Source organism: Panthera tigris, chromosome C1 (assembly GCF_018350195.1).
Source record: "Panthera tigris isolate Pti1 chromosome C1, P.tigris_Pti1_mat1.1, whole genome shotgun sequence".
Classification (NCBI taxonomy): Eukaryota; Metazoa; Chordata; class Mammalia; order Carnivora; family Felidae; genus Panthera; species Panthera tigris.
The window spans coordinates 70055818-70070906 of NC_056667.1; the positions used below are offsets into that span (position 1 = coordinate 70055818).

The 15089-nt window shown below is 35.0% G+C and overlaps 1 protein-coding gene across 2 annotated transcripts in view; it reads right to left on the reverse strand.

The window, feature by feature from the left end:
* TTLL7 (tubulin tyrosine ligase like 7) overlaps positions 1 to 15089 on the reverse strand; it is a 142008-nt gene that overhangs the window by 76079 nt on the left and 50840 nt on the right. For both annotated transcript variants that reach the window (XM_042997676.1, XM_042997677.1), the window contains exons 4-7: positions 12941 to 13062; positions 11935 to 12002; positions 7838 to 7996; positions 3543 to 3759 (exon numbers count right to left, since the gene is read on the reverse strand). In XM_042997676.1, coding sequence (XP_042853610.1) covers positions 3543 to 3759; positions 7838 to 7996; positions 11935 to 12002; positions 12941 to 13062 — 566 coding nt within the window. The remainder of the gene's footprint in view (positions 1 to 3542; positions 3760 to 7837; positions 7997 to 11934; positions 12003 to 12940; positions 13063 to 15089) is intronic.

Here is a 15089-nt window from a genome sequence, read left to right on the forward strand (position 1 = left end):
ATTTAAGGAGTGCCTACTTACTATCTCCAAGAACTTGTACTGGGCACTGAGGATACAAAGATGAACAAGACAGACACAGTCTCTGCCCTAATGAAACTTGGAAAAAGCTTTAAACTAAGTGATATTTGAAAGAAAGAGCATAAATCTTACACTTGTCTAATTTTAACTGCTTGATTTGAAGAAAAAGGAAATTAATCAAACTACAGCATTTCCTAGTTTCCAAAATAGAAATCACTTCTAAGTTTAAAAAAATTGGAAAATAATTTTTGAGGGGGTTCTCTATTTGGCAAGAATTTTTTAAGATAAATAATATTAGCAGTAATAAAAACTCTAGCTATCCTAATGAAAAAAGTGAGTAAGAAATGGAACTGTGCATTTTTCTTAAAACAGTCGCTTTGTAAGTAGGATTAGAAATTCCAATTTCACATCTACCTTGACAAAAATCCCCTTCTAAGCATTTTATTGCCAGTTGGACATTAGCCATAAGCAGTGAAAATAGCTATAAATCAAATAGCAACCTGCAAGGTATGAATAGGATATAAATATTCTCCACCCTATTTTTTAGCATATAGGCTCAATACAATGAATTGGGATGCACAAAACTTTTCAAGAACCTGCCAACTGCTACATTGGTAGCAAAAAATAAATGTTTACTATATTTCAATGTTTGAAATTCTGTCTTATGATCTCCTTATATGTAGTTTACCCATATTTAATTCTTATAAACACACACAGCTCTTTATAAAATATATGCTCACTATTTTAAAAATTGGAAATAGGAAAAAGAAACAAACATGCAGCATTATGCCATCCAAAAACCACCAATGAGAGCATTTTGGTTTATTTTTTCCAGCATTTTTTCTTAAGCTTACCTTTTACATAACCGTGATCTCACTTTAGATAAAATTTTGTACTTCTTTTTTTTTTTTTTTTACTTTTTCATATCTTAATCTAGGAACTTGATCGTGAAGTTGAAAAAAGTGAACTTTTGAATTTTAAAGATATGTAAGGAACATTGACATTTATCTAGGAGATCATTCTTCGTACATGTGACCCAGAGCCACAGAGTACATGATTCAAAAGCACTTGGCAAAGTGAGATACATTTGCTGACTCATGGTCTTTCCTTATGATTTCCTAACTCAGCGTACTTAAGTAAATCATATACATATAATTTAAAATATTAGAATAAATCACTTTGTCACCTAAATGAGCTTCCATATCTCACCCTTTCCTATGTCTTCCCTTACTCTTTTCTCTTAAAACATGACTACCTGCCTCACATGTATTATAACCCATTCTTCCCCACATCAATTATTTTAATTATAATCTAAGAGCTGACAAGTCTCAAATTAGGCCTATAGCTCAGTTCTCTTGTCTCAACTCCAGACCTATACTATACATCCAAATGCTTATAGCATAGATCCATTTGGAGGCCCTTGCAGGCATGTTGAACCAAACACACCAGCTTGCAAGACCTTTAATAGCCCTATATTACCTATCATGGTGAATAACACCCCATCTACCCGACTGCCCATGCCAAAAATCTTGAGTTTTTATCCTTACTTTCTCTCTCCCTTTCCTTTGTTCTACAAATCCAACCTCACAGTATATTATTATATCAATGCTATCCATGTTATCATAAATGTATCTTAGATCTATGTTCTTATTCTTTGGCTAGCCCTACTACTGTTACTTCAAATAAGGCCATCTTTTCTCTCACATGTGGTTAGTATAAACAACAGCTTTTTCCTTACCCTCACCTCCCCCATCCACCTACACCCCCATCTCACATTCCCCACACTACAGACTAGGTGAACTTTTGAAGACAAAAATCTCATTCCTCCTTTCCTTCTTTAAAATCTTTTAATGTTCCCTTTCTTCTTAGGTTAAATCCCCAAATCCTAGACATGGCCTAAAAAGCTCTGAAAGATCTGTGCTCTAGGATCTTCATACTCATTTCTGAACACCCACCCCTTCATAGTCTGTATAGAGCAGTACTGAACATGTCTGCTTTCTCCAGATATACCGTATCTCTGGGCCATTTTTCTCTCTGGAGTTCCATCCCACCCCCCCCCCCCCCCAGCCTGGCTGACCCTTCGTTGTTCGTATTTCACTTTACGAACTCCTTTTCTAACCTTTATCTCCAACTGGGTTAGATGCTCTTGCTATGCACTGCCATAGCACCCTCAGTTTCTTAGACCATTACACTTACCATTAGGTATTATAACTGCTTATTTTATTTTCTGCCTCCCCACTAGACTGTTGCTTTTGAGAGGTCAAGCACTGTATCTGTCTTGGTCACTGTTTTTCCAAAACCAGCACAATGCCTGGAACGCAGTAGAGTTCAAATATTACTTGGTGACTGGATATATTCACACCTTATGACTTTAAAGAGATGGTTCTTTCTTTTATCTTCCTTTCCAGTGGAAACAGTTCCCTTATTTGACAGTTCCCTTATTCTTCCTTTGCCAGGTTTATATTTCTCAGTTAATTGAACATAGCAACATTTATGATCAGTCATTATGTAATTTTTAAAATATGACCACTCTTAATGCAATTAATTCTGTGTATAACATTGGAAGAGAACAATAACCAGGCCTTTGATAAAATGGGAAACGATACTTAATTACTTGTAACTTTTACTATAATTAGCAGATCCAAAAACAGGGTAGAGGTTAACTAAACTTTTAAGTATAGATAATAAATTACAGTTTACTATAAATCAAAGTTTGTTATTTGCATGAAAAATTGTCATAACGAATTACAGCTTGACCTTCATAAATTATAAACCACAGTTACATGTTATGACGGCACAAAGGAAATCTTAATGGAAAAATAACTACAGAAAGTTCCATTTAATAGATTTTACAATGCACCCAGAAACTGCCAATTTATGTCTCTACTTCACATTTGGTGAATGTAAATTTGCCATCTTTTCATTTGTGCAAACAAAACTTAACAACTCTACTTTCTGATAACTTTTGCTTCCTCTGTTTCATACACTTTCTCCCACATCCTACATGTTAAACTGTACCTTTCATGTAAAGCTTTCTCAAAGCTTTCTCCATGAGGAGCTAAACACAAACTATCCCGAAACTCAACCCCATGACACTTTGTCTGTACTTCTCAATGAGATATTATTTCTACATATATCTCTAAATAAGGCATTTCTATCCAAAGTATACACATATGTGCTTTGAAATCCATTTTTATATAGGGTCACTGTATACACATGTGTATATGTCATTTCTACACAAGCCCTTTACATACACGTGTGTGCTTTGAAATCCATCCTTATGCTCACAGCACCCAGAGGGAGTGCCTTCTCCTAATTAGCCTGCTGGAGGAGACATCATTCTTTCTAATTTTCACAAAGCTGTCTATAAATTAGAAGCAGTCTTGTTTATGCACACAATTCCTGACTATAAAAACTGGGGAAAAGGGACTTGGATTCATATAATCATTATAAACAATGGGTACTTTAAAAAGTACATGTTGAACAAACGAATAAAATCATCGATTCTAGCTGGTGTCACTTACCAAATTAGACTCATTAGGTGGGATGTATTTCTCTGTCCCCATTCGCACAAGTCCATCATGGTAGAGAAATATTTTCAGTGGATCACATGATGTTACCAGAATATAAATTCGTAAATCAAACTTGTAACCTTCCATTAGGAAAGGCTTTTCAATGTATTCTTGAACAATCAAATGATCCTGAGATGGAAGTTTGTCACCATTTCTTATCAAAGAAATCCTAAGTTAAAAAAAAAAGAATTAAAAGGATAATTTGATATGGTGTCAAGATGTTTAAAAAGCTACAGATAATACTAAAGAGAAAAATGGTAGAGTAGGGAATTCCAAAGTCTGTCCCCCTACAAAAGCAAAAACAGCCAAAAAATTGTCAGAATCAACTTTTTTTGGAACTCTGGAAACTGACCAAAAGCTTGTGACAACCAGGGAACACTTAAACAAAAAAACAGCTGAATCTATGTAAAACAGCTTTGTGGCATTTTAACTCACTCTGGTCCCATCTCTCAACCTCGGCTCAGCAGTGGCCTTGAAGAATAATTCATGTTCCTAGTACAAGTACTGGTTCTAGACTGCAGAATAGACTTTATTCTTGTGGTAGTTTTTTGTTTGTTTTGCTTGTTTGTTTGTTTTTCACCTGTGTGGTCATATCCTGAAGGAACTCAAACTTGATTATATTTTGTCTAAACGGGAACTCTCCCAGTGTTGAGGCAGCTACATGGAGGTGGGGGGAGGGAGTGCATTATTGAAAACCTTTAAAGACAAATGCATTATAGTTCCTGCTGCCTATGGCAACCAATAAAGGTTGGGGAAACCAATATACTAACTAAAAAGATTGGGAAGAAAGAGTAAAGTATGAGAATCTTGGGGGAATAAAAGCTTTGAAAAACTCAGACATTTCTGAGAATTTAGAAGACCGTGTGTGTGCCCAGGGCTAAGTGCTTGCTCAGGAAAGACTTGAGAGACCCAAAGCTCTCTTGAGAGGTCCATCAGGTTCTGGTTGTTAATGAAGGAGCAGGAAATGAGAATAAGGCAGAGTTGTAGACTGTCTAGTTAAGTGTTGAAGACATGTCCCAATATACATACATACACACACACACACACACCATCTGCAAAGATTGGGAGTGTTTGGTTTGGGGGAGGTTTTCTTGGGTTTTTGTTTCTTTGTTTTTTGGCTGCAAGTGTTTGAGGAAAGCTCTGTTCACTTACTAGGTGAGTACTGACCTAAAAGAACAGGAACTTCAATGCCACACACAACAAAATATACAGACTTCACAAAATTATTTCAGAAAGATCACTAAACAAATAAAGAACAACCATAATAAGCAGCAAGAAAAGCCTTGTAAAGGAGGAAGAATTTGATCTCCAGAGTTGCTACATTATTAACATTCTAAATGTCCAGTTTTCAATAAAAAAATTTACAAGTCATGCAAAGAAAAAAGAAAGTATGGCTCATAGGCATGAAAATTACCAATTAATAGAAAGCCAGACATTGGGCTTACTAGACCATCAACTATTTAGATCAACTGTTTTAAATCAAATAGTTAAAGGAAACAATGTACAGAGAACTGAAGGAGATCATGAGAATGATATCTCATGAAATAGAGAATGTCCATAGAGAAAGAAGTTATTTCAGGATCCAAACTGAAGTTCTGGAGTTAAAAAAAATTCATGGAACAAAAAATTCATTAGAGAGATTAAACAGAAGATTTAAGAAGTAAAAAAAAAATCAGTGAATTTAAAGTTTAGGTCAATTGAGACTAACTAGTCTGAGAAACAGGAAAAAAAAAAAAAAAGAATGAAAAAAATGAACAGAGCTTCAAAAGGGAATCCCAAAAGGAGAGGAGAGAAAAATATTTGATGAAAAATATTAACTTACACATCCAAAGACCTCAATGATCTCCAAGTAGGATAAAACTCAAAGACATCCACACTAGAACATATTATAATAAAACTGTCCAAAGCCAAGACAAAGAGAACCTTGAAAGTAGCAAGACGAAGCTACTTATCAAACCCTAGTGATCCTCAATAGATAAACAGTTGATTTTTCATCAGAAACAATGGAGACCAGAGGCAGTGAGATGACCTATTATTCAAAGTGTTGACAGAAAGGAGTGGGGGGTTGGGGGGGGTTGGAGGAACTGCAAACCAACAATTCTTTATCTTGTAGAAATATTCAAAATTGAAGGAGAAATTAAGACATTTCCAGATAAAAACTGGTAAGAGTTTGCTACTAGTATATGTGGCCTATAAGAAATGCTAAAGTGAATCCTTCTGGCTGAAATAAAAGGACACAAAATAGTAACTCAAATTCACACAAAGAAATAAAAAACACCTGGTAAAGGTGACTACATAAGTAAATATAAAAGTCACTATTAATGTAGTTTAGGTTTGAAACTATTTTTTTCCTTATATTATTTAAAATACAATTGCATTAAACTATAATTATAAATCTATGTTGATGGGCACACAATATATGCAAATATAATTCATGACAAAAACAACATAAAGAAGGACAGCGCTATATAGAAGCAAAGCCAAGACTTGGCAGAATGTATTTAAAAAAACAAAAACGAAAACAAAAACAAAAACAAACAAACAAAAAAACATAGTCCAACCACACATTGTCTACAAGAGATTCACTTTAGATTCAAAGAGAATGAACAAATGGAAAAGATATCCTATGCCAACAGTAACCAAAAGAGAGCTGGAGTAGTTAAACTAGTATCAAACAAAATAGACTTTAAGACAAAAATTATTACAAGAGTCAAAGAAGGACAATATATAATAATAAAAAATACAATGTATCAATAAGACATAGTAATTATAAACATATATGCACCTAACAACAGAGCTCCAAAACATATATAGCAAAAACCAATAGAATTGAAAAAAGAAACAGTTCAACAATATCAGTTACAGTCTTCAATACTCTACTTTCAATAATGGATAGAACAACTAAACAGAAGACCAGCAAGGACACCACAGAGAGAGGTGTCCCTTACTATGTACAGCTACATTACATGAGATAAACTCTGGCAGCACAGAATGTATACAGTATGCTTTTTCAGCTATTTTTATACTGTCATCAAACCAAACTGTTACTTATTTATAATGTTTTGACATTAAATATTAGCACATATAAATATAAACATGATTAACATTAAAATTTAGAAATATGTGAACATCTACTAAGCCCCACCCAAAAAATTTTCCTTTGATACAAGCATTTAGCAAGCCAACTTTAAACAATTAATATACAATTCCCACTAATACTACATAAGCCACGGTTAAAATAATTTGATTAAATTATGATTAAAAATTACAAGGAAATTTGTTGAACAATAATTTACCTGGCAGTTACATTTCCAAACATCTTTTTTCACCACAGCATTTTAAAAATCAAACAACTGGGGCACTTGGGTGGCTCAATCGTTAAGCATCTGACTTTGGCTCAGGTCATGATCTCAAAGTTTGTGAGTTCAAGCCCCACGTTGGGCTCTATGCTGGCAGCTCAGAGCCTGGAGCATGCTTCAGATTCTGTGTCTCCCTGTCTCTCTGCCCCTAGCCAGCTTGCTCTCTGTCTCTCTGTCTCTCTCTCTCAAAAATAAACGTTAAAAAAAATTTTTTTTAATCAAACAATTAAAATAACTCATGTGTTTTTATTAAAAGCAACCTCAGCCACATTTTCTTTGAAACAAACAAACAACCAAACAAACAAACATTGCAATAAACTAACATTAGAAAGCAAAAGGAAACAGGAATATTAAGTTGTAAAATCTATGCTCAGCTAACATGTCTAGTTCTTAAACATGTCTTAGCTTAAAATGTGCTTTATTCAATTTCAATTCAATTACCATGGTACCTAAAGAAAAAAACTTATTTGTAAAGCGAAGAGGATACATATTTTGCTTTAAAATTTCTAGGTATTGAAAGAGTAAGTCCCTTGCCATTTCTTTCTTTGAGTCAGTTTAGGTCTACCACATCAACTGAATTTTACCCTCCAAGTTTACTCTTAAATTATTATAAATGTAAAATTCTATGTTTAAGAAAAAATTAGAAGACATCTTTTTATTGTCTCCTATTAAAGTCTCACAACCTGTTGATTTAATTTTTAAAATGAATTACTGAAGCCTGTGGGACAGGGTAAAATGGCTCATTAAATATTTATATTTAGTCCCAAAAAAGCAACAAAGACCCATTTTATTATTTTTTTCATATTCAACCATGAATGAATGTTCACATTTATTCTTTTTCCCCAATTTTTCAAAAACTTTTATATGTTCTGGGTGATAAATACCTACCCATGACCCATTGCACCATTAGCTGGTTTTACTATAAAAGTTTTCTGCTTTCTCTTTTTCTTCAATTCTTTCATATAGTTCTGGAATTGTGTATATTCAGCAGGGAAGATCCATGTTCGAGGAACAAAGGTATAATCCAGAGGCCGGGACTTGATCATTCTGTAAATTAGAGATAATATGAAAAGTAATTTCCATTCAAACTTGTCTAAATTTTCTTTCTCTGTGCTACTGACATTTATTACAAGGATTTAAATTCCCTCCATTTCTTTTCATTTATTGATTCATTCAACACATGTCTGTAAAGCACCTACTATGTGCTAGGCATTATTCTAGACACTGGAAGGATACATCAGTGAAAAAAAAATAGACAAGAACCTCTGTCCTATGTACTAATTTATATATTGGTATATTATTTAAGTATATACTTTATGCTAGGCACTGGGGATATTAGGATAATTTAATATGGTCTTAACTCTAAAGAATTCACATATAGGCTATTAAATACAATGTGATAGATACAATAAAGACATACATGGCAAGGTAATATGTGGAAATAGTAATTAACTCTGCATCTGGGATGACAGGACGGGTACCAGGAAATGGTGTGCCATTCATATTGCTTCTTTAAAGATGATTTTGAGTCCTCAAGGAGTGGCTTTGATCATCTTTTACTCCAGTGTTTTTTGAAGTTTAACTACCTTTCTGAGAAAACCATGTGAAGCCTAAGTATACTAGAAGTTTGTGTTTCTTTGTTCATATGAACTACATATGCCTATACATGTGGTTTTATGGCTGCAACGTATGTCCTGATATTTTTATATTTGCTAAAAACCAGGCTGCCTATTTGAAACATAAGGATAAAACTAGGTATAAAATGTTTACTTTTGATTAATCTCAATTGTTAACTGTTTTGTACATATTGATTCCCACTGAAAATGAAGATATTTTAAAATATAATCAAAGAAAATCTGATTGTTTCAAGGAAGTTCTTTTTAATAAATGTACATAAGTCTTTTATAGATGAGATGACACTGTCTTCAAATGAGATTAGTCAAAACTAAAATGGAAGCACCATATATGGTATGCACAGAGGTAGGGCCTAAATTCTAAAAGGAGGGTGTGGAATGCATGAGCCACTTGGCCTCCACAACTGTAGGCTCCTATGGTTATATTTCAAGTGCTCTTTCAAAAGAACTCTGTAAAAAACTTATATTTCCATTATAATAAGGGAAGTAATTACCAACTCCATCTATCAAATCCAGAATAAGCCAACAAGCTAATTAATTTCAGTACAATATAGGCTAACATTGACTGGTTTGGAAAACACACACACACACATATATCTAAAGGAAGCACAGTAACAGTGCTAATGTCCATGTTTTTGTTTCCAATACCTTTAAGTGTATTTATTATATTTTTACCAATGATATGAAATTAGATCAATTTAAAGTTTTCATTAAAATAATCTATTTTAAACTAATCATATAGTATTTATGAGTGATACCATTCTTTCACACATATATTTGGAAAAAATCCAAGCACACATATATTGAAGAGAAACACTTTATTCCATTTAGCAATCTAGCACAAATCATTTGATGTAAAAATGGATAGCTTCAAAAGAGACATGCAGTCTCTTTTGGAAATTTGGAATTTGGAAATATGGAATAATTTCTGCTCATAGCTGTCATGGATTTACTAAATGATATTAAACATGTAATTTAGTTAATTCTCAAATAGGTCATAACTCTCAATCTAACAGAAGATTATTTTTTCCTTAAGGAGAATTCCAAAGATTCTATAAAAATAAGAAATTGCCTATTTTTAATAGCCTACTAATGGGTCTACATTCAACTTTCTTGACTCTCCTGACCATACAGACTTCTGTTCTCTACAAAACAGATAGAATGATCTTTTTGAAATGCAAATCTCCTCATATTACCAATTTCATCTCCCCCTCCTCTCCTGTGGAATTTGGGATAAGGACTATAATCCTAAACATCACACTTCAACTAATCTCTCCTAGTCCCCATCTATGTCTCTGTGCTCTAGCTACACTTGGCCTTATTTCAGTATCCTGACTATTCCTGCTTTCTTGCACAAACATGACCTTAGCCCATACTATTCTTCCTGCCCAGAAAGCTGTTATATACCATTTTACCAATAAACTCTTACTCAGGATTCAGATTTAGGCTTCCACATCACTTCCTTGGGGAAAGTCTCCAATGCCTCCCTAAGCCAGAAGTCCTTCACTATGCACTGACTTACAACTGTGTACCTTTATTTCATAGCACTTATCACAGTTGCAACCCAATGTTGTAAAAGCCTCAAGTCTGCTTTTGATCACCTCATGAGCCCAGAGGCCAGCACAGTGACTCACATATAAAAATTATATTTAATAAGTATGTGTTAGATGAAAGTAAATGACTTCAGTGAAACACGTCCCAAACGTTACAGAGGTAATTTCCATTCCTCTGATGTCCGTTCTTCCTATAATCCCTATGTTACTAAAGTGTTGTACCTTCATGATCTCCTAAACCAGAAGGCTACCTACCAGTCATCTTGAACATTTCTCTACTCCCCTTGGATTCTCACATCACAGCAGCTTTCCAGTCCTGTCAATTCTATCTCTTTCGTATTTTCCAGATGTATTTTCTCTTCCCCATTACCACTATCTCTCCTTTAGTGTATTAGATGTTGACAATCACCTACTCCAGGGCTTTCTCCTCCTTTCTACATTCTTTGAGTCCATTATCTATAGTCCCACCAAGATTATCTAAAACATATCATTTCTCTGTTTAAATCCATTAAAAAAAGTCTCACTTCTCTCAGGATAAACACAAATGTTTGCTGAGTAGTTAAATAGATTAAAGAATCAATAATTAAATAATTGAACAAAATATAGTTACATGGCATCCGCAGCCTGGCCTTTGCATTTATCTCCAGCATCATCTCAGGCTAAGCCTCCTGACACCCTATAAAACCACAGAAACTGCTTAAAAGTTCCCCAAACATATCATGTTGGTTTAAGCCTCCATAAAGTTTCTACCACTGTTGTTTTTGCCTACAGACTCCTTGACTTCTTTTCAAAGAATAAACTCTTATATACTTTTCGATATCCATTTTGATTTTCATTTCTCCAGAAAGCCTTCCCTGCTCTCCTAGAAATGACCTCTGTCATCATCTTTGTCACCACCATACACTGACTCTGCCCCTAATGTGGCACCATCAAACTGTATTATATGTATCACTCTTTCTCCCTTATTAAAATTTGAGTTCTAGGCAGGGACTAGGCTTTATTTGTCTTCTTTACCTCAAAGTTAGCAGTCTCTAGTCTACAGTAGATATGCAAAAAATATTTGTTGAGGGAATGGATGTATAAACTGTCACATGATGCATATAAATATCTAATTACACACCAAGGTTACTAACCTTTCTGAATTTTCTTTCTAAAAATGTTCTCAAATTATCACTTAACTTCCTTAAACTAAAAACAATGTAATCAATATAAATATACATCACGTTAAAAATTCTGCAGTTCATTTGGTATAACACTTGAGAACTTGTGAACAGTGTTTCCTATAAAAGACTGTTACTCCAAACACTGGTCTCAGACAAATTTATGTATATCCCTGGGTAGGCACATACACATGTGTCTATATGTATGAATGCATACAAATTCACCTACTACAGTGTCTTGCACATGTTAGATGCTCAACAACCAGTATATGAATACACACACACACACACATACACACACACACACACACACACACACACACACACACAGTGTATTATGTTGCCAAACTGCAGTAAAAATAAGCCTAAGATTCTGGAGACTAGGATTCTGCTCCAGGTTTGCTATTAACTATTTGTTTGACTTGTGCAAGATAGTCATTTTTGTGACACTCAGTTACCTCCTCTGTAAAGTGAAGGAAGAACCAGGGAACTTCTAACCCCTGCTAACTCTAGAGTTCTCTCTTCCATCAAAGTATCATTTCAAATCAATGTAACCTGGTGAAAGATACACTATAATATTGAAAATGCAAATTTCAAAAATTATAAGAAATTCTCTATTATAAGTAAATGAAGATTACTTGGTCATATTTCTTGCTAAGAAATCCTTTCTACAGATCTCCCCCATTCCTGGAAAATGGTTGATCCTCTGGAAAATAAAAAGGTAAACATTAATGTTCTCATTGACTTAATGAATATATTCATTTATACTATAATAGAGTTACATCCATCTTCTGAGTTAAATATTTTTTTAAAGCTATTAACGTAAAACATTTAAAATTAAATGACCTACAAGGAATCTGTAGAATTCAAGAATCTACAATAAGCAAAGAATGAAATTGCAAATTTTTTCAGAAATCAGAAAAGGGTATTTACACAGGTATCAAAGTTACAATTTTCTGTATCAAATAACTAGTAATTCTATGTCCAAATTATTTCTATTACCCTCAATTTTCTATATTCATACAGATAAGCATTGTATAAATATTGGTGAAAATGGCCTTGTTTGTTCCCTATGGTCAATTTTGTATTTCCCACCACACTAACAAAGAACTATACAAAATGTCAGTTGTCTAAAGTTCTGTGTATTTGGCTTTTTAGTTTGATGTCTATTTTTTTAATATGCTTGCATTACATTCTAAAAATCAAAGAATGAAGCCAGACTGCACATAGCAGACATGGTAAGGTACTTCTAGTTCCTGATCTGTCTGTGCAAGCTACTCCACATCACCCATCTTTAAGCATAACACAAAGCAGCAGTGTAGGAAGACTTTTCTCCTATTCATTCTTCCTTAAAGATGGAAAGAGGTTATGAGGCACCTGGGTGGCTCAGTCGGTTAAGCATCTGACTCTTGGCTTTGGCTCAGGTCATGATCTCATGGTACGTTAAAAGTTCGATTTGAAAGAATTCAGGCCTTATGTGACGAGTCAGTACAACCGGACAGCAACAAAACAGGTTGTTTGGGTAAGTTAGAACTGAAATTTAATATGTCAACACATTAAGAACCAACCCTATCTAAGTAAAATTATAATGGAATTCATATAACTTTCCTGATAACCAATAATTGGTCATGATTAATTCCCCACCTGGTAATTTTGCAGCTCGGCAATCTTCTCCTGCTGAACTGCAGAATCACACCATATAAGGTTGCTTGTTTCATCCTCATCTGGAGTTTTCATAAATCCCATTTCATCTATTACTAAACGAACTGCAAGTAAATGGTTATGTTAAATGAAAATTAAAATACTTCTGAAGTATATTCGTTGTGGAAACATTTTCTGATATGCACAAATTTTATCTCACAGTATTTCATTTGCAAAATATCCATTAGTTATAGCATAACCTTGTTTTTAGTTACAACAATTTATCTAGGGCCAAATTATACTCACAGTAACTGAGAACTGTTTTTAGGTTGCACTCAAAATCCCTGGTTTCAGCCCTCCGAGATTTAGCGGGTACACAACATTGCTAAAGAGCTCAGGGATTATTCATGGCACAGTGAAAACATACACACAGCTGAGACAACACCTCTACTAAGGAAAATGTACTTCAGGGCTTTTTTGTGACCTTGGGCTAGGTACAAAAGGGAAAAGGTAATAATAGTCCCTGATCATTAGACCTATCCTTTACTTTCCACCTCCCCAGTTCAAATTATTTTTAGCAGTTAAAACCAAGTCAGCTGTGTTGACCCAGGATATGAAATAATGAAGCAGAATTCATAGCAGAGATCTAGAAACTGGCCCTCCTATCTGCTCCTAACCCTTTAATCCTATTGAAAGAATTTATGCTCAGAGGAAAGCTTGTTTTTTAGTACAAACTATTTATATGCCCCTCTCTGACTTGAATATCACAATTAATATCCAACAAATTTCAAGTTTAGAATAAAGACAAGCACAGGTGCCTGGGTGGCTCAGTCGGTTGGGAGTCTGACTCGGGCTCAGGTCATGATCTCGTGGTTCGTGGGTTTGAGCCCCGCTTCAGGCTCTGTGCTGACAGCTCAGAGCCTGGAGCCTACTTTAGATTCTGTGTCTCCCTCTCTCTGCCCTTCCCCCGCTCGTGCGCTGTCTCTGTCTCAAAAATAAATAAATATTTTTAAAAACTAAACGAAAATTCTGAGTCTTCATAGAATGGTGTAACTGTATAGATACACTTCAACATTTTATTTTTAAATGTTTTTAAACATACCGGTACCCTTCGTAAAATGGTAATTGGGGGTCAGTTGTCTGAATCTACCTGGCTCAGGCATAAAACTGATGAACAGACACCTGTTGGTCTCAAGTCCTAGAGACTCTGATTGCTTATTTGGCTGAGGAGAAGGAAAGGGCTTTTTATGCACTGGTTCTGAGAACCCAGACATAAAAGGAGGGAACAGTGATTGGTGGTGGGTGAAGTTGGGGCTGGGGGAGGAATGTGGAGCTGGAGCAGTAGTTTTCCATGAGAGGCTTGGGAACCTTTGGGGCTGTTATGAAGGCCCAGGTAAAAATGTACAAAGCAAGAGTTTGGAAAAGGGCTGTTCTTCTCTGGTCTGCCCCAGACCACCATGCAGCGTTAGTGAGCTGAGGCCTCAGGACCTGCCGTGCCACGTAGGGCTCCCAGGAAGGGCAAGGGCAATAGCCACACAGTCTGGGAGACTCCTTTAACTGGCTCATAAGCAGAAAAAAATAATGAGGCCAGAGCATCAGCCCAAGAGTAGACCTGCTCCTGAGTATAGGAGAGACACTGTCTGGGGCTGCTCAGAAATCACTGAGAAGACCTTAAAGAGAGGATTGGAGCAGGTGGCAATTAGAAGGAGGAGGTATAATGAGCTACTCAAACGTGGTCATAAATGTATACATGAACCAGTGAGGCTGAGGACATTCAGGTTACATAGCCATAGTGGAAAAGATCTACTCTTTCTTTAGATTCACAAAATCAAATATGTAAGGTCAGTCATATATAAGTCTCTTTCATTATGAAGTTCAAAGCTTGGAGAGCTGACAAAGTCGAACTTCAAAATACAATGTCGGGAGTTAAAATGTCACTTTTTTCTCCAGTAAGTTTAATTTATTTAATCAAATTTTTGTTTGAATTGAAATTTTAGAAATCAGTTGGAATCTTTTAAGGATATCATCCTCCACTACATGGAAAAGAAACCCCTTCAATGTGTCGTTTCAAAATAGAAAGTTGTTGACACCTAAAGCCTAACTCCATGCCTATAAGGCTGATGTGTTAGGAGCTCTCTTTTAAAAAGGAGGT